The following is a 23,309-nucleotide window of genomic DNA, read 5'->3' as shown; positions in this document are numbered from 1 at the left end:
ATTGTTCCTGACATCTTTCAGTCAACAGCACATTCATTTATTCAAAGTATAAATACAGTAAATGCACTGTGTAAGCCTATGTCTTAAAACAGACAAGAGTAACAAATCAACTATTGTAAATTCAATCAAGTAATGTCATGTCTGCAGCGTTCACATCGAGGAAGAAAATATTTGTTGTCACATCACAATGTTGTGTTCTCTCTTATCTGCTGTGCTTCAGTTCCTCTTTTTCTACTGACAAACAGTCGTTCAGCTGTCTGATGCAGGTAGCCGTTATAGAAGTCTGCTGCTGTCAACCTTTTCTTCAGGAGCACTGTCTTGAACCCCACCCAGCCATCCTGAAACATGGAACCAACATCAGTACAAATGTTTGAGTCACAGAAAATATCAGAATGAGTTAAATGTAAAAGGGGGGGGCTTGTTGTTTTGTCATCTTTTAAAAAGCTGCTGTCAATGAAACAGAACATTTCCTGCATTAGAAAACTTTCAGCGACTCAAAGAGCAAAAAACTCCCTTTCCTTGAAGTTTAATGTGGAACATCAAGTTTCACAGACTGCAGATTAAAAGATTGATGAAATGGCACACAAAGAGCTTGAAACTCACTTATAAAGATGGTCTCTTATATTAAAAGTTCTGTCCATAGACTATATATAAACTTTTTTTCTCCATGTGTTATCTGCTTGATACAAGGCACATTTGCACATTTGGTGTGGTGATGGGAGTAAAGAGGGACAGTGTGACGGTATAGGTCATTGCCAGTACTGAACAAAATTAATGTAAGTCTAACCAAGTTGGACAGACCTGACAGCAGACAGCCAGAGTATTGGACTCCTTTTGAAAGCTGACTGAGCCGGGGGCTGGTCTCCTCCTCTGATCTGCAGACAACACATGAGTGATATTACATGTCAGGGTCATGGTACTAAGGACACATTACTGGAGTGTCACAGGGATGGACGGACAGACGGACGGACAGACGGACGGACAGACAAACCAAATCTCATTTCATGTAGACAAATACACTCATTCAAAAGTGTACTTTTAATGATGAACTTAATGTTAATCAACACAGTCAATGATCTTTTGGACAAATTAAAGACCCCATATAGTTTGTTGTGGCAGGAATGTTTAAATGTGTGAAATGATCCAATGATTTCACCTGACAAGGTGCACAGAAATATACATATTTCTGCTATTTATTAACCCAGTAATTCACCCCCTTCAAGTCAGTATTTAGTAGATGCACCTTTGGCCTCAATCACAGCATTGAGTAGTATTGTATGGATAGGTCTCAATCAGTCCTGCACATCTGGACGCTGCACTTTTACTCCATTATTCTTTGAAAAACTGCTCCAGCTCTGTCAGGTTGCACAGGGATTGGGCATGAACAGCCCTTCTCAAGTCCAGCCATAAATTCTCTATTGGATTGAGGTCTGGGCTTTGACTCGACTGCTCCAGAACATTCACCTTGTTGTCTTTAAACCATTTCTGTGAAGCTTTCACTGGATGCTTCGGGTCATTGTCTTACTAGAAAATAAATCCTCTCCCAAGTCGTAGTTCTCTTGCAGACTGAATCAGGTTGTCCTCCAGGATTTCCCTACATTCTGCTGCTTTCATTTTACCCTCTACCTTTACAAGCCTTCCAGGGCCTGCTGCTGAGAAGCATCCCCACAGCATGATGCTACAACCACCATGCTTCACCGTGGGGATGGTGTGTTTGTGGTGGTGTACAGTGTTTGGTGTCTGCCAAACATAGCGTCTAGTCTGATGGCCAAAAAGCTCCATTTTGGTCTCATCAGACCAAAGAACCTTCTTCCAGTTGACCTTGGAGTCTCCCACATGCCTTTGGATGAACTCTAGTTGAGATTTAATAGGAGCAGCATCTCAATACTGCACATTCTGCAATCAAGTTCAATAAAGTGATAATAATGAGCAGCAAAATTAATCTCAGCCTCTGCGATTTGCTAATTGCTTGAAACGCGATTGCAATTTAAAATTGATTGATCATTCAGCCCTAGTAGTCACAGGTGTCTTGGTGGCCTCCCTCACTAGTCTCCTTCTTGTATGGTCACTCAGTTTGTGAGGATGGCCTGCTCTCAGCAGATTTACACATGTGCCATATTCCTTCCATTTCTTAATGATGGATTTAACTGAACTCCGGGGGATGTACAGTGACTTGGAAATGTTTTTGGATCCATCCCCTGACCTATACTTTTCAATAATCTTTTTATGGAGTTGCTTGGAGTGTTTTTTTGTCTTCATGGTGTAATTGTAGCCATGACTACTGATTAACCAGTGACCGGACCTTCAGACACTGGTGTCTTTATACTACAATCACTTGAGACACATTCACTGCTCTCAGGTGATCTCCATTTCAATAATTGTGAGACTACTAGCACCAATTAGCTAGACCTCTGTTACATGTTCTGTTACATGTTCACTGTACATGGATAGTGAAACAAAACAGAGGGTTTATTTCACTTTCTTAACCAACACATATAAACCAGATACTTCAAATACCTGATAAATATTTTTAAAAGTATGTATTTAGTTCAAATATATTCATGGTACAATAAATCTGTTTTTACAAACTTACCTGATAATGTAATGTGACATTTTCCTACAAAATCCAGAAGTTTTATTGTCTCGCCCATCCACATGGTCCTCAGAGGTATCTGACAACAGAGATAAGGCTCATTAGAGTGATATTCAACAGTCCTCCATTGCTTAAAATAAATACGAGTCTAAATCAGTCATCATTACCCGGCATCCAATGGCACGATACAGACGATCGATGTTGTCACAAGTCTGTTCCTCCCACACTATCCAGCTCATGGACGTACAGATCTTTGGGGCTGTTGGAGGCCATCGATGTTTAAGTTAGAAGAATTCCTCCTGTTTTACATTTTGCATGACTGTCTGTGTAGTTTAGACCTACGTACCAAATGTTTCACCTGTCCGGCTTTGCTTCCTTTTATGTGCAAGTCTCTCAGACAGTGTGGTTAACGTATCAATTAGCTGCAATCCAGAATACAAATACACCAACTATGTTATCATTTTGTTAGAAAGACGATCAACCATCTTCAACATGTTTCAACAACTCACCAGATGTGCTCCCTTAGAGGCAAGGGCAGCTCCAAGCTCATCAGCTGTACATTTCTCAGGGACCTGATAGAGTTCCTGGTTTACAATGGGGCCCACATCAAACCTGAGAAGTGAAGATATGTTGAATCTATTTAAGTTTGCAGTCCAACAGGAAGAACACAGAGGTTTTCTCTTTGTATACCTATGAGGACGGATCTGCATGATGGTGACTCCTGTCACAGTGTCACCGTGCATGATGGTGTGGAAGATGGGTGCTGGACCTCGCCACCTCGGCAGGAGGCTGGGATGAACATTTAAAATCCCACTGCAGAGACACATATACAGTTTACGACTCTCTGCTTTAAGCTGAGGTTGGTGAGATAGTTTTCAGGCAGTTGTTTCTCCGCTACTCGGGCAAAGAGACAAAACGTGGCATTTATTTAGTCAAAAGTTGTGCATCCTTATTTTATGCTTCATGTATTGTATGATTAACTAGCTGTTTTATAAATACACAATATGGCCAAAAGTATACACCTCCTTATTATTAATCATCCAGTCCACACGTTTTACCACATCACTGATAGACAAAAAATGCTTACTGTGGAAACTTGTTGATCAGTGTCTCGTGGAGTAAACAGCCAAAGGACACCACCACCCCAACATCAAACCGTCCATCTACATTCTCAGGGGGCCAGCTGTGCAGTGGAAGCTGGTTCTGTTGAGCAAACTTCTTCACTGGGACGTTACAAGAAAGAGTAACAACTTCAAGGGACTCCACTATTCCTTCACTGGAAGTCCTACAAACACAACATGGAGGTTAGCTGCCATGCACTCACATCCCTTATTCCAAGTTGATGAAGCCTATGTACGAGTCATTTCATGTGTTTTCACGCCATCTGTGATGCACTTCAGTTGTCTTTCCAGAGCTGAAATGAAGATCGGGACTTGGCTATCTAACCCTGCCTTTATTCGAAACCCTAGGGATAAGATCAGAGTTTAAGGCCAAATCTTTCAGGATTTAGATCGTTTTGGAAATGGGATTGCCAGGATGACAAAAGAACTTCTACAATGTTTAATGTTGTCTAAACTAGGGGTCGACCAATATGTTTTTTAGGGCGGATACTGGCACAATACAGATTACTAGAAATCAAGGAGACTAAAAAATGATATTTGGGACCGATAGTCATTTGCAGTAAAAATGAAACTGTATTTGATACGTTTAGTTACTAGATACTTTGCAGATTCAGATTATTCAGTTTTTATAGGCTATTAATTGTGACGTTACCAATCAGATATTGTTGTGCGTGGGACATTGAGTGAGAGGATGCTGCATCAGACCCAAAGCAGCACATTTTTAAACAAGATTATTTTATTTATAGCAATCTGACAAAAATCACTGATGCTGATAATCAGAAAATGCTGAAAATTGGCCCGATAATCAGCCAGAGCCAATAATCGGTCTACCCCTTGTCTTTTTGGATTCAAAACTGCAAATATCTAATCAAAGACAAAGTAAATTCTACATGCTATTTGAGGCTTTACTTTGCATGGCTTTAATTTTCATGCAAGTCTGTTGTAATGATCTGGGTCTAGCTTTAATACACATAGAATATGTACACATTCACATTTCATAATTAGAAGTCTGTATTTTAACTAGTGCCCAACCATTATATCAGCCAATATTAGCTCAGTGCTGATATATTGGTATATTGGCATATGTTATGGAGACCACAGTTCTGTTGCCATACATGGGTATGACATCAGATGGGTCACTTACTTCAAATAATTAGTCCACATTGATAGTGAGCTAAGCTGGCAAACACATGTGGAAATAGTCTAAAAGAAATAGAGGCATTGATGGATTCTTGCACAGAGACTCAAGGTTTATTGCAGATGCAATGATATTCTGTACATTTTTTATAGAGCCACTATAGAGTCCACTGTACATTATGGTATTACCAGCCGGTTTGGAAACAGGAAAAGTCTAAAGCTCAGGTATTAAGTCTGGATGGGAAGATGGCAGGGAAGATTATGTGAACACTTATACCCGTCACCCCCTAGGACATTTTTGAGCAGTCCAATATTCAGCAGGCCAATAGGATCGTTTCTAACCCTTCCCATGTGTTGAACTCTGTGCTGATGAATTGTGGAAGAAGGTACAGGGTCACTATAGCAGTGTTCGTTTAGATCACACTACCATGTTCTGCCTCTGATTGGCTACTTCCTGCCCGTTAAGTAATGGGCATGTGCAATTCTCACCAAAGATTAAATAGAGGCGCAATGTCTCACTCTGTAGCTAAAACGGAGCGTTCAAGACACAGTGTGAAGGAGGATGTTGCAGCAATGCACCATATGAGAAAATTAAAGTATGTAAACGTGTTCTACTTGGACCCCCAAATAAAAGTATGAACCTGAAAATTAGCATAATATGACCTCTTTTACTCTTTGATTAAATTGTTGGAGTATTTTTTATCTCAGGAAATCCTTCTACATGTTACTTTGTTATTCATATGTGTTTGTACTGAAATGTCAGGTCTGAGTCAGCAGTTCTCTTGATCCCAGACAAGTTTCTCCCACAGGAGCCAATAAGTAACCTTAACTATAACACGAAACGGGCCTAGTCTGGTTGGTTGCAGCAGTATCTACGCAGTAATAAGGACACCAGAGATATCTACCAGTTTACCAGTGGATTTTCAGGGCACATAATAATCCAAAAATGCTATAGAAAAACATCAAGACATACATGATGTATCAAGGAGCATAAACAACAACCTTAGTGCACCTGTAACTCAGATCAATACACATCCTCGCCTGCCAAGTACATGTATTTGGTTTCAGGTGTCATGGAGTGTAATCTGTGTATCATGTGTATGACTGAGCACTGTCAGTGTGTAGTAGTTGCTGGTGTCGGACTCGTACCAGCTGGATGTGAGAAGTTTCAGAGATTCCACAGCAAACTGATCAGAGCCGAAGAACAGGAGCCTCCACGGGGGTCCTGATGAGGACATCCGTCTACAGAGCCACCGATGCCGACCATCAGTCCCCCTCCTCCACCCGGTCTGTGCACAGCAGTGGTGAAGGTGGTTCAGGATCCTCAGAGACGCTCCTGCTGTCCTGCTGTTCGTCCACATATTAAGACCCGTCTGTTCAGCTCAGAACACCCTGTGTCACCCTGTCAGTGCTGACACTGGCTGTGTGTCTGTGACTGGATCAGATTTGCCCTGTACTTACCCAATGTGTCAACATTAGGCGCCGCCATGTTTTCCGTCACACTTCCGTCCCGTGTTCTTCTTCGTGGATGGTCGGTGGCGAAGGCAAACAAGCTTTCTGCCACCAGGTGGACAGTGGTGTGATGATCATGAGACTGTAGGAGATATTAACCTCCGATTATACCTGGAAAAGCTCGTTAAATTATCGTTTCATTAACAGGTTTTACTATATGGGAAAATGATATACAGGCATAATTTTAGTCCCCATAATATCCCACTGTGGAAGTGATGGAATGAATCTGTGTTCAACAGTGTGGAGAGAGGAATATGGTCTGTAATGCATACTGATTAATATCGGTAGCATCATACCTGATGAGCCTTTTTGACTGAAAACAGTATTGTAATATTGTTAAAGAAATATATCTATCTGTCTGTGATGTCACATTTGAAAGGCAGCATGTATGGGAGAGTTGTTGTACTGAGTCACATTAGATTGTACAGCTGTACCTAATGAAGTAATGTGAGTATTCAGTATTTTCCCTACAATGTTACGGGAACATGTGAGAGACTGATTAGGATCTTTAATAAACATCATATCCTGGTTCACTTCAAACCTTCCACCACACTGAGGCTGACACAAGTCCAGTGAGGAGTGAAGGAATCATCTGTCGCACTGGGACGACCGTCTGTGAACAGAGGAGGTGGACGACCAGCAGTTTGTGGATGGATATCAAAAGAACCGAATTGAGGTGAGAATGGCTGAGACATTTGACCAAATATTAGAATTACTGTATGTTTATTTTTGACCCAGCAAATTGGTCACATTTTCAGAAGATCTATAATAAAATCATTATTGAACCAAACTTCATGAATGTTTTTGTGACAAAGTTGTGTGTGTTCCTCTCATACATCACAGAGAAATGAGAGCTGTAGAAATCAGAAGAGACTTGACTGACATGATGAACATGTTCTTTATGAGTGGATGTTAACTTTTCACCACAACTGTATACTTTCTTGATTTTTACTTTGCTATAAAAGGCAATACCAAAACAAAAACAATTTTGTTGCATGTTTGCAGAGGCATTTATAGTCGTATACAACTCCGTATACACGTTATATGTGTGTAACAAGATGTGTGAAGTCCTTGGCCAAGCATGAAGAGCACAGTGGATGATAAAGAGCAGATGGTTGAATGCAGGATTTTCAGTGGATGTTTACCACTGAGCAACACAGCACAGATCAATGACAGCATGGATAACTATTAATGGCAGAATAAGATCAGTGCACTTCATATGTTGTTATACAGTCTTTTCTCTTATTCAGGGCCTCGTCTGTAGAGAGCTGGAGGATCCTTTGCCTCTTTAAATATCATCTGAGAGAAAGGCACACATTTCTGTAACAAATCCTTAAATACAAGTAATATCTCAAAGCAATATTAACATTACACAAGCTGTTAATTTAAATAGCACATGCTATAACTCTGGGAGGGGATCAGTCTGGTTTCTTTGACATATCTCTGTGCTGGTCTTGGGCATTTCTTTTGACCTGAGGTTCCTGTTGTGAATACTCTTCAAGGAATCTGAGGTGGAACTCCTTCAGCTTCTCCAGGAGGACTTTCAGCTTCTCTGGACTCGGAAGAATGGTCATTCTAAGAAACAAAAATACATACTATGTTAAAATATGTCATGGTTTCATTTCAATTCATGGTCCATCTGTATATTGAATGTTGAGATATCTTGTGTGTGTGGCAAATTTAGGCTGGTGAATATGACATCTTCAATCCAGCAAATGTAGGGCTAACCCTAACCCTAGTTTGCCACTTTGAAAACAATCCGTCTCAGTCTTGTGATCTTGAATCTTATCGCGAATGTTAAATAAGGCCGTGTTGGTGTAAGGAAGTGTTCATGTCTCACCTGAAGTGATAGGTTCCCTCCCTCTGGCCAAATCCACTTCCTGGTACCACACAGATACCGGTTTCCTCCAGCAGTTTGAGGCAGTACAACATGTCAGGAGCCATAGAAAGGGACTGCAGATACACACAGATAAGAATGATACATTCAGCTCACCCACTGTGACTGAAGGTCCCAACAGAGTTGTTGCAATGTCAACATTTTCCCACCAGCTAATGAGTGTGTGACAACAGCACACTGGCTTTTTACAGAGAAAGATGCTCACTTTCTGTCTAGCACAGTGTTCATTTACTGATAATACATTTCCTTCTGCTGCAGCTTCAAGTTAAAAGCATTTAACTGGCAAAGCGCGTGTTGACTTTTATTATGAAGTAGGCCAGTCACAGGCAATGCAATGTTTACAAAACAAAACAACGGTCATTTTCAGCATTTGGGACAGTAGATCACTTTGAACATGTCAGGGAGAAGTTTTATTCATTCTGTGGGAGGGAAGGTACAAGAGGAAGCTGTTAGATGAAGAACTGCAGGCTCCCTATTGACACTGGGTTAATCTGAAATATTGACAAAAATGGGTGCTTTTGATTTTCGCTTTGAAAGCAAATCCTCAGCCATCATCTTGTCGGTCAACTCTCCTTTCTCTGGTCATGTTTTAAGTGGTACGCGACTCCTTTCTACTGTGCGGTGACCCTGCTGGTGCTGCTGCTCCAGATGAGTTTGTAAGTGTAGCGTTTGTCGTATCGATTAAAAAGACAAAATGTTGGTTGAGGGCAGTGGGCAAGTAATCGAATAGGCAATCCATGACTGTAAACCATAAAGTAAGTTTATATGCAGATGGTAGTCTACTGTACTTACAGGGCCCACAAGTATCTCTCCCAGAAACCATGAACCTTTTCAGTAAATGTTTTCAAATCTCAAATTATGCAATTAATTGGTCAAAATCAACACTATTACACCAATCTCTTCCTCCACAGACACAATAAAATACCAAGTTATTAATATTTCCCCAAACTGTCAGAGCTTGTGCACCTCAATCTCAATCCACTTATCAAAACAATAAAAGACTACACAAACAGATGGATGAATTTACCAGACTCATTAATCAGAAGAATCACAATAACCAGAATAGTTCCCACAATAAATTATCTTTTGTAAATGACTCCTGCATGTCAAGCCCCTACATGGATCAGTTCTCTACATTCTTGATTTAACAATGAAAACATTTTACCGGAAACAAAAAAACAAGAATAAAGCTGACATTATAAAACCAAAAAAAGTTAAAAAAAAAATAAATTAAAAAAAAGACAGGTCTCAATGCACCGAACTTTCACAACTGTTTCCTGACCAATCAGTTACAAATCATAACAAAAATGGATCAATCCCACCAAACAATGATAGATCAACCCTGCACCTCAATATAAAAGTGTTCCTTTCCCATTTCTTTCTGTTTCTTTTACTTAGAGATTTACTTATTATATTTAATCTACTATTTCTCTAATAATTGTTTCTCGTTGTCCCTCCCTTTTCCCTTTCAACAACCCAAACACACAACTTGCCAAAATACCATTTGTTTCTGTCTGTATGATTGTTGTTTATTTAATTTGTCTTTTCTTATTTCACAGTTTCTGGTGTTCACACTTATTGTCGGTCTTCCCACAGTTTTGTTTTGTCTTGTCTTTCACTTTGTTGTACTGCATCACTTAATTTAAAAATTAAATGTCCATCTTGAGACATGCTGAGGGAAACTCAGTGTCTGCTGGTATAGACTCTCAGGTATTAATGAAGTTTATTCTTAAGTGTCCATATCACCTTAAGAGAGAGTTTGTTTTCTGAATCCTCATCTTTTGCATGTTTTTCTTTAGTCATTTATCGCATGTATGTACACCACAAAATACTAGGTGTGTTTAAAGCATGTACCTGAAGAATAAACAGAAAAGAGTGGGTTCAGTAACAGACCTGTGCTTCCTGAACTGCTTGTGGTGGGATGAAGATCTGAGGAAAGGCATACATGGCTCCTTGAACTGGGTTGCACGTCATCCCAGGCACCGAGTTTAGAATCTCCTCTGTCAGCCTGGCCTTGTGAGCCAGGGCATCCAGGACTGCCCTCTTCTCCTGGGGACCAACATAACACATCATACATAAGGGTTAGCAAATAATCAATGACCATCATTCATTTAAGATGCAAACCTTCAACTACCTCATGAATCTGATTGAGAGAATGTCAGAAGTGTGCAGAGCCGTCATCAAAGCAAAAGGTGGCTACTTTGAAGAATATAAAATATAAAACATATTCTTGTTTGTTTAACACTTTTTGTTTACTACATAATTCCATATGTGTTTCCTTCATAGTTTGTATGTCTTCAGTATTGATCTACAATGTAGAAAATAATACAAATAAAGAAAAACCATTGAATGAGAGGGTGTGTCCAAACTTTTGACTGGTAGTGTATGTACCCTTATACACTGCCTGGACAAAAAATAAAGTCACACTAACATTTGATTGGACCGCCTTAAGCTTTGATTTCAGCACGCATTCGCTGTGCTTCTGCAATGTCACAACATTGCCCTCACAGGCTTGTACGGTAGGCACAAGGCATGATGGGTACATCACTTCATCCACCTGATTGGATTTCACTGCATGTTTAAGTGATCGCCAATCACGATCATTCAAGATTTTTATCCGACCACATTTGTTCCTTGAAGATGATGGTTCACCACTATCCTTCCAGGTTTTAATAATGTGTTGGACAGTTCTTGACTGGATTTTAGTAGTTTCAGTAATCTCCTCAGTTGTTTTCTTTGCTTGATGCAGGCCAATAATTTGACCCTTCTGAAACAGTAACATCTTTTCCACGACTACAGGATATGTCTTCAGACATGGTTGTTGGAAGGCTCTTAGCTAGTTGCTTTGTTAAATCCAGGTGGTGTTTTTTCTTTGGCCAGGCAGTGTATATAAGTAGATCTGCATGCGTATGTTAAGGGTAAAAAGGAAAGGAAGTATATATATGTGATATACATTAGTGAACATGATAAGGTGAGGATGTTTATACAGCTTCTTGAAGTCAGTCCTTTAGGTTTACACTCCTGTACAGAAAACCAGCCTCACTGTGTCTGTTCTCACATTCCTCCCTGCGATCACTCAAATGTATACAAAAGGTGCCCAAAATGACGAAGTCCTGTAGGAGTATGTCTGATCCCTCAAGAATAGTAACTGGTGCCGTTAGTGACGAGCAGATTGCATTTCCCATGGCTGCCTAACATAGAAAAGCTACCCAGTAATTTGCTGAAAGAATGCTTTTCATGTTAAGGAGCAGCAGCAGGAATTGGTTTTTTTTGCATTAGCAGACAGCAGTCTAGCATTAACAAGACCAAAATGTGGGTACATTGCCAACTGATTCCAGCTTCTACGTCTACTGTTCATACAATACTATACAATCCTGTGTATAATGGTCCAGAGGTGAGTCACAGCACTAGTGCCTCTGCTCAAAAACAGAAAAGTTTCGACCATGTCTTTTTGAATGGACGCTGTGCACACAGCATCTGCATTGACTTGATTCAGTGAAACAGAAGCCACAGACACTCACCTTGGTAAACTGAGCATATGAGGGCTCATGCCCTTGGGGGGGATTTACAATGACGTCCATCGCTGCCTGTCCAGAGACAGGGGGGCAGAGGCGAACAGACAACAGTTTGACCAGTTGGGCCTTCACCTGTGGATCCATGTTCAACACCTCCATGTAGCCTCCACGGAAACCACACCTTAGTGGGAGACGGACACAGTCCTGCATCAAGAAAAAGCCACTCTACACTGTGCCTGTGTACTGACACATGTTTTAATACTGAACCATTTGAAATTATATTTCCCATGAACCAAATAATTACAGTCAAACTCAGGCCTGTATGTATAGTTCATACAGTGAATAAGAGGCTGCAGGATGCGATTAATTTCTTGGGCGTTATAGGTTCCCTGTCAGTTACAGCAACAATGGAAAATTAGTGTTTATAGGACAAAACCTGTGCACAACATTTAGTGTCATGTCTCTGTGAATACATAGATACTGACAAAGACACACTGAAATTGTGACATATTGACATTTTCAGGCTGTATTAGTATATTAAAATGTCGCTCTTGCTGCTCAGCTTCATGTGGCCCAATATATACATTTCTTCTACAAAAATTACCAGCCTTCAATGATTCAACAATAAACAACAAAACACCGAAACTCAGTTTGTTACAAAGTTCAGTTTCTCAATCCTATCACGAGTAAACCCTCTTCTCAAAGAAATCAATAAGGGATCTCTGAAAAAGAAAATAAACCAACATCTCCAAAGCTGTAAGTTACCTCCAAGCCAGTAGTTGACGGTCTTCATCACACAGAGGATACAAGTCTAGAAGTGCAGCTTCAGGCTATGTTGTGTTTGAAGTGTTTTTAAAGCAACACTAGGTAGTTTTTCGACCTTAAAATAATGTTTCTAAACTCAGTTAAGTGGTAGAAAAACAGTTAATAGGATGAATGGTGACGTCTCTGCAGCCTGAGGGGGGTCGCGCCAGCAGCAACCGCACTGTGTGACTTCCCAGAGCGGGTAGGAACCTTTCTGACGTAAAGGCGTCTAGTGCGACCTGCTTTACGGCATACGTCACACGTTTATTCGTCGGTGGATTTAGCCAGCAGCTACTTGGATTTTTCGTAAACCAACGCCATGGCCAAGCCAGCTAAAAAAGCCAAGAAGGTATTGTCTGAGGAGGCGAAGAAAAGAAAAACAGAAAGTGATAGAACAGAGCCCGGACACGGATAAATATTGGACCAGCTTACACTCGGTGGCGCGAGCTGAGTAAGAAATGGGTTTCAAGCCTGATGGCGATCTAGCCTTGATGATACTGGATTTGTAAGTCATATATTACATATATACATATTTATTATCTTACCGACTTTTACTTTGAGTTGATTTGTTGTTATGTGGTGTTCATTGGGGCTCTATTTTTCCACAGTTTACAACCGTAATAAAGCCGGGAGATAATCTAATGCTGTCCATTTCGATAGCTTGCACGTTTTCATGTAGTGACTGTAAACGATGACTAACTTTATAAAACACTATGGACGTCTTGTCTTGAAAAGTTGCAGATTCCTTAGTTCATGCAGATAATCAACGTAATTGTTGAACAGTGTGGTCGGGAGGTAACGTTAGGCTATTGTTGTTATCAGTAACGTTAGCATGCTACTTACTGTTGTCGTACCGAGTTGGTTGTAGTTATTACACCAAACGCAACGTCAACTTGCGATTGTATTTAGTAACTCCCGAAAACATAGTTATATTTTCAGACGTTACTAAACACATTCACTCCCAATCGTCGTGTTTGGGAAGTAACTTAGTCGGTGCAATCACTATAAACAACTCGATATGAGAATAATTCTAGCATGCTAATGTGCTGTGTAGCCTATATGCTAACAAACTCCCAACTACTATCTCTGAATCTAGCTTGTTGTTGGCACTCGAGTGAGGTTTTTTCAGACGATTTCGTGATTCGCCGGCTCCGTCAACAAATTCACGTGTACTCATTTTCCCCAGGGATGCTCGTACAGCGACAGTATTTACGACACTGGTAACAGATAATTGCGCTTCTCAACCAGCTGGTGGTAGTAATGAGTCCAAACTACCTAGTGTTGCTTTAATATGTTGCATCCTCTAACCCCTTTTGAGCCTTAGTTTTGACTTTTATGAATGGAGGCCGTAACAGTTCAGAGGATACTCACTCTCCAGTGTAGCCCTTGGAGGTGGAGTGGAAAGAGGCCAGCTCCACATTGTTGAAGTACTCAGGGCCCATCTCATAGAGGACCTTCTTGAAGGAGTGGAACTGACTGTCTGGTGAGTACACATTGTCCTGGTACACCTGTAACAACACCAGCCAGCTTGATCACAATCTGGTAGAAAAAATGTATAAATCTCTACAATCACCAACACATTCAGTTTTGCTTAAATTGCAGCCACGGTGAGCTGCTGGTGATACCTGCATGAAAAGGTCAAACGAGAGCCAATGGAGTTTAATAGGCACACTAAGAATGTTCTTTTGTTTTGAGTATTAGTTATTAGAGTAGTAGGACCATTTATTGGAAAATTATCTAATATTTGAAGAAAAATAATACAATGTGCACCAAAATACATACATCATAATATCAGGACTTCATTATAGATACATCATGACTCAACTCAAAATATTTCATTTTGTCAATTGTCATTTCTGCCTTCCGACTTCCTTCCTCACTCTCCGACTCTCTCCTGGAAGTTATAGCGACAGGTGACCAAATAAAATGTACTCTTGAATGAAATTAGGATTTCACTGGGTTTGATCATTGTTGTACAATTTCTTTGCTGTGCACTTGCATTATCACAAATGTTTCCATTTGGTATTTTCAATACCATAACAATGGAACTTTCATGCAAGGTTTGAACAGTTTGGCTTTTATATTAAAGGATAACAATTTTTAGATGTAATAGAAAGCTGATTTCTGAGGACATGTGGTATAACAGATTGGATGCTGGCAGTTGAAGTTACCTCATCAGCCATGACAAACAGATTCTCCTCATAGGCGAAGTGGAGCACCTCCTCTATACACTTCTTACTCTGCACCTGACCTGGAGAACAGAGATATACAAACTTATTACCACTGGAAGTAAATTTCAAGCTGATGTCAGGGCTAAACAGACAAACTCAAAAATATTAAAACTGGCAATGGAAATGCAGGGAAAATTAAATGAGTATGTGTGGAAGTGGTGATGAGTGTTGTGAAACAAAAAACTAGGAATTGTAAGTGCTGTATCGTAGGCAACTGGACTTGTTTCAGTTTATTGAAGATGGTTCACCTCTAATCCAAGGGGCTTCTTCAGTTTTAACTAACTGGAGGGGAATTGCAGGCTTAAACTCTGTATGGGAGTGTCCTTACAGGGTGTGGGAGTGTCCTTACAGGGTTGTCAGGGACACTTGTGGGTAGTTGACCCAACCGGCCTTCATGTGGGTTTCTAGGGCTAGGTGAGCCCAGGTGTGAATGGTTGTTAAGCTGTCAGGGGAGGGAACTCATTACTGCATTGTAGGTGGGTGATAAGTAATGTCTTAGGCCACCTCCTCTGTTCAAAGACGGCCATTCCAGTTTGACATAAATGGAATCTTTTGAAGCGTGGCAGCAGAGAAGTAGTTCAACAGGTGCACTTAGCCTTGACACATGACTATAAGATATTCATCACAGAATAATCCCTACTGTGACAGCCACATACCAAGAATAACAAACACCACCCCTATGGTATCTTTTACTGTTCGTGTGTTTGTGTTGCCTGAAGACGGTGTCACAGCAGTTTTTTTGTGGCGCTGCTATGATGATCATCTAAGAACCCTGCCTACATATTAAGGGTACTATCTGCAGTGGAACATGAAATGTGGAAAAGTACCTTTACACAGGATATAGGTGTCACCTCTTCATCTGTAGAGAATTTTGTGTTGCAGCCCACTGAACTGAAAAACGTTCTCTCTTATCAGAAACCAGTTGTGGCTCTTACTGTTCATAACAAGTTTACATTGATAAAGTGAGACCAAGTTGCTCACCGTCTAAACAAATGACTATCAATAATTTCCTACCAGTGGGGTTTCCAGGGTTGATGATGCAGAGCACCCGTGGCTGACAGTGGTGCTTAGCTGTCAGGTAAGCTCTCTGCAGTTCTTCAATATCCAGTGCCCAGCAATTGGCCTCATCCAGGTAGTAGTTAATGTGAACTGCCTCCAACTCTGAGATGGTGGCAGAGTACAGTGGGTACTGAGGGATGGGAATCATCACGCCCGTTCTTGATCTTCCTTCACCTGATACTAGCAGCTTCAGGATGCTCTAAAAATAAAAGATAATCATTATCATCACAATTCATCCCAGTCATAATGCTTTCCAGTTACTTCTTTGTCACCTCCCTGCATCCTCCCTCCTGTCAACCCAAGAGAGCTGTTCATACCATGATGCCATCACTGGCTCCTGTGGTGAGGTAGATGTTGTTCCAGTCAGCAGGTACACCCTGGTCTCTTTGTGCGATGTAGTCAGCTATGTCCCGTCGGACACACTCCACCCCCTGGCTGGCACTGTACGAGCCTGAATCAGTAAGAGACAACATACTGGATACAGCAAACAGTTTGAACATGCAATAATAATAAAGATAATAATAATAATATCTCAATGAGCATATTACTTGCAGTGACATCATGGATTAAATCTGACTGCAGTACTCAAGGATGACATGACATTTAGTCTTGTCAGAAGTTTCTCCCCTGCTGAGAAACACTATACTGTTTGCGGCTTGTACATGTGGCAAAGCAATCACCCAAGGTCTCTCTCTCCCTCTGACTCTCTCTCCCTCTCCCTCTATCATTTCATTTCATTTCATTTCATTTTGCTTTATTGGCATGACTGTTACAAGAACTATGTTGCCAAAGCATCAAGAGTCAATGAAAACAAAACAAATACAACTCACAGAATCAAATATATACAAATATAATACAATAAAAAATAAAAATAAAAAAAAATAAAAAAAATATATATTTATACTGTATACCTTATGTGTGTGTGTGTGTGTGTGTGTGTGTGTTGATGAAGTGCTGTCTCTCTCTTATACACAGATTGGGTGTCATTAGACAGTTGCAAGTTCTTATATATAATTAAAAAAAAAATATATATATATATACAGTTCATATTAAATGATGATAATAATAATAATAATAATATATAAAATAAAGAAATGAAAAACAACAACAACAACAATATTATACCATAGCAGTAATGGTTGTGGTTAGCATTTGTGTGTTTCTCTAGTTTCATGGCAGAGTGTTACGTATTGTGCAGCTAATTTTACAAATGGTGGATCTTCTCCCAGACAGACTTTTAACAGCTCATCACATGTTTTTCCCTGATATGTTGGATCTGCTGCAGTGATCTGCTGGAGGAAAACCTCTCTTTCAGTTTGGTACAGGGGGCAGGAGAGGAGGAAATGGGCCTCAGTTTCTATTTCTCCTGAAGAGCAGTGTTTACAGATTCTTAATTCTCTGGGCTTCCACTCTTTCTTATGCCGACCTGTTTCAACCTGCAGCTGATGGTCGCTGAGTCTGTACATTGTTAGTGTTTGTCTTTGTTTGGGGTTTTGTATGCTGACCAGATATTGTGCTGGAGAATACTCTCTGTCCAGTGAGCGATAGCACTCCAATTTATTGATGGATTTGATTTGATTTTTCCAATTGTCAATGTAAGTCTTTTTATTCTCTTTGTCTATAGATATCAGATGAGTTTTGGAGAGAGTTTGGAGGTCTTGGGTTTTGAGGTGGCAGGTTTCTCTGGTGTTTCTCAGAGGGTCTGTCTCTGGACAGAGGCTGTTACTGAGGAAGGCTCTGTGGTGATAGGAATCAGGATCAGCTTGTGCTAAGTGAACCTGGAACTTAATTGACCTTTTGATCATGTGTAGAGAGAGAGGAAAGTGTCCCAGCTCTGCTCTACATGCATGGTTTGGACAGTTTCTGTGGACCTTGAGGATTTCCTTGCAGAATTGGAGGTTAAGTTTCTCAGTGGGTGTTGTGTCCCATGAGGTGTGCCTCTGGGTCATCAGAGGGCCCCACACTTCACTTCCATACATCAGGATGGGTTTTATTACACTGTTAAATAGTTTTAGCCAAATTGTAACTGGAGGATTGAATTTATATAGTGAGCTTTTGATGCTATAGTAGGCCTTTTCTGTGAGGGAGTTTATTGCTTTGTCAAAGCTGCCTGATGAACTGATGGTGATGCCCAGGTAATTATATTCCACTGTATGCTGAAGTGTGTTCACTCTTACCCTGAAAACATGTTTGGACTCCTGTAACCTTGCCTTTTTCTGGAATACCATGACTTTGGTTTTGTCAAGGTTGATATCTACCGCCCAGTTCTGACAGAACGTCTCCAGCAGAGAGAGGTTCTGCTGTAGGCCCTGTTCTGTTGGGGACAGTAGAACCAGGTCATCTGCATACATGAGGAATTTGATGTCTTTGCCTTGGAGATGTAATCCTGGGCTTGAGGACTGTTCAAGAAGAGTGGCCAGTTTATTGATATAGATGTTGAACAGAGTGGGAGACAGGTTGCAGCTCTGATGCACTCCTTTTCCTTGTTTGAAGAACTCTGTTCTTTTGTTTCCAATTTTAACACAGCACTGGTTGTCAGAATATTTGGATTTGATTAAATCATACATTTTACCCCCAATTCCATATTGGAGAAGTTGTAAAAATAACCCGTTGTGCCAAATTGTGTCAAAAGCCTTTTTTAGATCTACAAAACATGCAAATATCTTTCCTTTGTGTTTTCTGTGAACATGCTGTTGGATGAGTGTATGGAGAGTGTATATGTGGTCAGATGTTTGATGTTTGGGTAAAAAGCCAATTTGGCTTCTAGACAGAATATTATGTTCAGTGAGATAAGTGATTAATCTGGAGTTGAGGATGCTACAGAAGAGTTCACTCAGGTTGCTGTTAACACAGATGCCCCTTCTCTCTCTCTCTCTCTCTCTCTCTCTGACTATAGCAAAAGTCCTCTACATTTAAACATTAAAAAAGGTCAACGTTTCTGTCATAGACTTTTCTCAAGACAGTCTAATGCAGAGGTGAAAAGGGAAGGTGGAACATTGCAGACTCAACTTATGAAATTAATCCACAGTGCAAATTCTGACTACTTGTGTTGTATAGGGTCATTCCAATACCAGCATCAGAAATGCCTCCTTTACAGCCTAAATTTCCGATATCTGTATTGTGATTACACAGGTCTATGCACTACCCATCTCATCCAGAGCCCCTTTCACACATGCACTGTAACTCTGGATTTATCTAGAGTTTACCCAGAGGAGCTGTATGTGGCAACACAATGGAGGATTACAGTGGGATCTTTTGTGCACAGAGTGTAACTGCTTCGTATTCTTCTGTTTTTGTCTGTATATTACTTTCCACTCTTTCATTGATGTTGTTGAACAAGCAAATCAAGACAATATCCTGATCTGATTCTCTGGATGTTGTCTGGAGTTCATGTAAGAAAGGGATCACTGTGAGGAAAGGATTTGATGGTGGTAAGTCTTTGCCAGTAAAACAATGTAGCTGGTCACATCACATCAATTTCATAGCACATCTTAGATGCCCCTTGTTAAATGCCTCTGTCAACTGCTACTGCACTAATACACACACACAGTCTGGGTAGTGACAAGAACAACACACACAGACCTAGGCTGTGTCCTCCACAGTCCTGGAGGATGCGTCGGGCTCGTTGCTTGGCATCATCAGGGAAAGCCGGGCTGTCCATTAGTTCTGGGAAGCAACACAGAGCCACCACCTGCACAGGCAGAATGAAAAAGACCATTTTCTAACACAGAAATGACAAGGAGAGATGGGAGAGGCACTAATCTAATGTTTGCTGAATCTCTTGGATTAATAACATAATAAGAGTGAGCATCAACAGTTTTCATGGGGAAAATTGAGTGTTCAGTTGATATTTTCCTTTTTATACTGCAGACAATAAGTGTAAACATTTCCTTCTGATAGATATTTTTTGAGTCTGCTCTCCAGCAATGTAAGTGAACTGAAGAGAAGTGAGCTAGCCTAGAGGTGCAGCTTCTTCTGTCTCATAAAATAGAATATACCAGACAGCTGGGTTGGCCTCACACTGGTGAAGGCAGACAGGGGAAAACAAAGTGGTAGGGAGACGGTTTATCTCCATGGCAAGACCTGTATATTCTGTAGTAATGGTATTGAAACTAATGGCCATATCTTCGTTTCATACAATAGGCTACTATTATTTTGGACTGATTTCTATAAGTGGCTGATACCTGTAGTTCCATCTTTTATCCCTCATATATCCTGAAGCATTTCTGAATTAGGTTAAGTTTAAAATGAAATGCAGAAAAATTATGAAAACCAAATTAGCACAACTACACCCTGCACTTTTATCACTGAAGCAGAACTTCCCTTTGTTTTGATTTATTTTCCTGTTTATTTTCCCACATTGTTCCAGTGTGTCTACACGAAAGTACTGTTGTAAGGTTAATAAAAAACCTAATCTTTAATGATGTAATTCCTTTTCTTAAGTGTGATACTGTGATATTATACCTGTGTTATTATCAGTGAGGCTGGAACACCTTATTCTTAAAGTGATTGTAAGCTTTTTAGACATCCTTTAATGCTGACTGGCTGTTCAGTTCTGTCTTCTTTGCTCTTCCAAAGCTTGATATTGTTATTTATAGTTTTGTCCAGGGCCGGTGACCACCTGAGGTTGGTGATGGGAAAGGGACGCCTGGTGGAGTCAGACGGCCCTGTTGCTACTACGATAGACTGGTAAATGAAGAGGAGGAATGAATGGAGCTGAGCTGATGAAGACATTCTTACAGTCAAAGCTGTATGTTACCATATTCATTAGAGTATAAACAAGAACAAAACTGACACAGCTGGCAACTTTCTAACAAAAAGAAAATGTTCACTGAACAGAAGATGGTTTGCTGGGTCGCACTTCATACAGTGAATGACTCAAACTACAGCTGAGTGATGACAGTGGGTCTGATCCTTTCTATTTGAGTGCCTGTCCAACCCTCACCTGACGAACAAAGGTGATTGGCTGCTGACCCATGGCATGGGCATCACCAATGTTGGCTTTGATGACCTCAGTGAAAGGCTGCTTCACTCCCTGAAGAGACGAGACAAAAACACAACACATCATCAAGACTTAATTATGCTGCTGAATACAGAACACCACTCTGATAACTGCACACAGTGTGAAAGTGTCTAAATATCTTTGGCCAAATTGGTTTTGTTCAAAACTATGTGAACAGAAGCCGGTAGAGATTTGAGGAGTACCTGCTGGTACCCTGCGGTCCTACCCGTCCCACACCGTATGATGCAACCAGCTTTAACTCTGCTGTCATGCTGACGAGCTACACTTAGTGTTCCGTCGCGTGGACGCTGTATGTAAAATCTTACCAACGCAGTGTAACGTTGACATTGTGTTAGATTAAATATGAAATGTGGCGTTTAATAAAATATCAAACTGAACTGTGAGTCGCCGGGTCATTGTCATGTTAACTGCTCTCATCATCAGACAGGGTGGAGACATGTAGTGAGGGGGTCTCTGGCTGTTTCAGTATATGTGCTGTCCACTAACGAGTAAACAATGAGCTGACATCATGAGCAGAGACACTGACCTCCTGCAGTCCTCTCTCGATATCACCCGCCTTGATGACGATAGGTCCTCTCACGGCGTACTCCACCGCTTTCACCTGCGGGTTTAGGGTCGCCATGGTCAGGGTCTTTTCTCGCATTGTGACGGGATGTCCAGTGTCCACGGTGGCCTCTGCCGTGCTGAACCGCTTCAGTCCGTATTGCTCCGTAGGCCCCTGCGTTTGAAACCGAGCGTGCTGCCATGTATGTGAAGAAAGCGATGTCGTCCGGAGGGGAACCTGCGAGGAGCGATGTATTAAGTGTTTGAGACGATGCATGTTTCCTCCGGCTCGGCCCGATGGTTCATCAGTCAAGGTACCAGTTGTTACTGACAATATGTCGGTTTTACCGCCATTACATGAAGAGAGACGCACTGAAGGATAAACACGTTAGTATCGCTGACTCACTGTCTGTGAGACTAAATTTAACATGGATGAATTACACGCGCACTATTTTAGCATCCGTCCTCCATTCTTTTTTCAAGAAAACTTTATTGACAACACACATCACAAGCTATACATAGTTTTCACGTGACGTCACGCTCACATGGGAACGCCCCCTTGGAGGGCATAAGCTCATTTCCCGCTGCCCGCCAGCATCACAGGAAGCAAGTGATATATTTAGCCTGGAACCAGTTTCGTTTTGCTAAAATGCCGGACAGTTGTTGTGCTATCGGATGTACTAACAGACGAGGAGACAAGCCCGGGCTGTGCTTCTACCGAATTCCGTCCGAAAAAGAAAACCCAGAGAGGAGGAGATTGTGGATTTGTGCCATAAGACGTACCTATGTCCCCGCCGGGGAGGGCAAACAATGGCAGCCGTCTAAATACACACGCATTTGCAGCGAACACTTCATCAAAGGTAAGCTCAAGTAAACACAAGTATATACTTTTATTAATTATCCTATTTTTTAGCCATTAGTCACATCTGTTTGTAATCAGTTTTACATGGTTTGTTGTGTATCGAGGCGACCAACTGCACTGAATTAAAGTTGGCTAGTTAGCTGAGGGGTTAGGATGCTGCGTCAGCCGCAAATAAACTCAAAATGCAATGATTTGGAAATCCCTTTAGTTGTTTTGACTGATAAACTTTGTTTGTCATAAATATATACTAATTTCATCCTTTGTTTTAATTGACGTTTTTCACAGCATCCCAACTTTTTGGAATTGAGGTTGCAGGGGTAGACAATAAGGGAAATTTGCCAGTGGCTTTTGAAGATCACTGGCCCCATCATTGTAACCACTGGCCCAGGAATCAATCCCCATAATAACAAAAAAGAACAATTTGATTTAATAACATTTATTTTAATACTGCAGTACTGAGTATTCTGACTTCTTCCTCTTCAGGCAGACCTGATGTGAAGAGCTTTTTTCATGAGGGTCAAAGCCACTAGCCCTTTCTGCCACATGGCCCTTGTAGAGTGGAGAATTCCTCAAATATACAAGCAAAAAAAACCTCACAACTCACATCTCCTGCCTGTACTCATCAAAAATATAAAAAACTAGCTACTATAATTTCTATAAAGCAAGTGTTTATCATTAGATTATTAAAATAATTGTATCATAATAATTCCAAGTTATTAATAATATAATAACAATAATAATTCAAACGCCGATCTACAGTGTGTCACAAATGGGACACGTGTGCTTGCAGATCTGCGTTTTCAAGCGAGACCGTTATTTTCTCCGTAGTTACACAGCAATGCGTTATCATACACTTCTGTTCATACACTTCAACTTTTCTCTAACTTACTTGTCTGCAAACGTGGGCATTGACCTGCACAGTTCACAATAGAACTAATTTTTTTCCTTGTCATACCCCAGCCAATTCCAGCGGTCGCGCCACTGAGGCTGGAACTTTCTTGCCCTTTTCTTT

At 40.8% G+C, this 23,309-nt stretch overlaps 2 protein-coding genes across 3 annotated transcripts; both read right to left on the bottom strand.

Annotated features, from left to right (window-relative positions):
- On the bottom strand, positions 1–6,404 carry mtfmt (mitochondrial methionyl-tRNA formyltransferase). Of its 2 annotated transcripts, XM_084374733.1 has the most exons (10): positions 6,313–6,404; positions 6,001–6,198; positions 3,681–3,878; positions 3,284–3,406; positions 3,103–3,205; positions 2,940–3,015; positions 2,761–2,852; positions 2,594–2,672; positions 802–875; positions 1–338 (listed from the first exon to the last, which is right to left on the bottom strand). In XM_084374733.1, exons 2-10 carry the CDS (start codon positions 6,087–6,089, stop codon positions 183–185), a joined length of 990 nt encoding a protein of 329 aa, XP_084230859.1. In that variant the 5' UTR covers positions 6,090–6,198; positions 6,313–6,404; the 3' UTR covers positions 1–182. The 2 variants fall into 2 exon arrangements, with proteins under 2 accessions (XP_084230859.1, XP_084230858.1); XM_084374732.1 differs by having other exon boundaries at positions 6,001–6,369.
- Positions 6,405–7,242: 838 nt separating this feature from the next.
- gpt2 (glutamic pyruvate transaminase (alanine aminotransferase) 2) lies at positions 7,243–21,887 on the bottom strand. Its single transcript, XM_084363360.1, has 11 exons — positions 21,419–21,887; positions 20,815–20,904; positions 19,452–19,560; positions 16,187–16,320; positions 15,825–16,068; positions 14,751–14,830; positions 13,951–14,087; positions 11,782–11,956; positions 10,154–10,309; positions 8,204–8,316; positions 7,243–7,938 (listed from the first exon to the last, which is right to left on the bottom strand). Exons 1-11 carry the CDS (start codon positions 21,710–21,712, stop codon positions 7,782–7,784), a joined length of 1,689 nt encoding a protein of 562 aa, XP_084219486.1. The 5' UTR covers positions 21,713–21,887; the 3' UTR covers positions 7,243–7,781.
- Between the last annotated feature and the right edge of the window lie 1,422 nt (positions 21,888–23,309).

This window comes from Pagrus pagrus (genome assembly GCF_965226575.1).
Source record: "Pagrus pagrus genome assembly, chromosome: 1".
NCBI lineage: Eukaryota > Metazoa > Chordata > Actinopteri > Spariformes > Sparidae > Pagrus > Pagrus pagrus.
The sequence above is the reverse complement of the archived record's forward strand: the minus strand, read 5'-3'. Positions and strand labels throughout refer to the sequence as shown.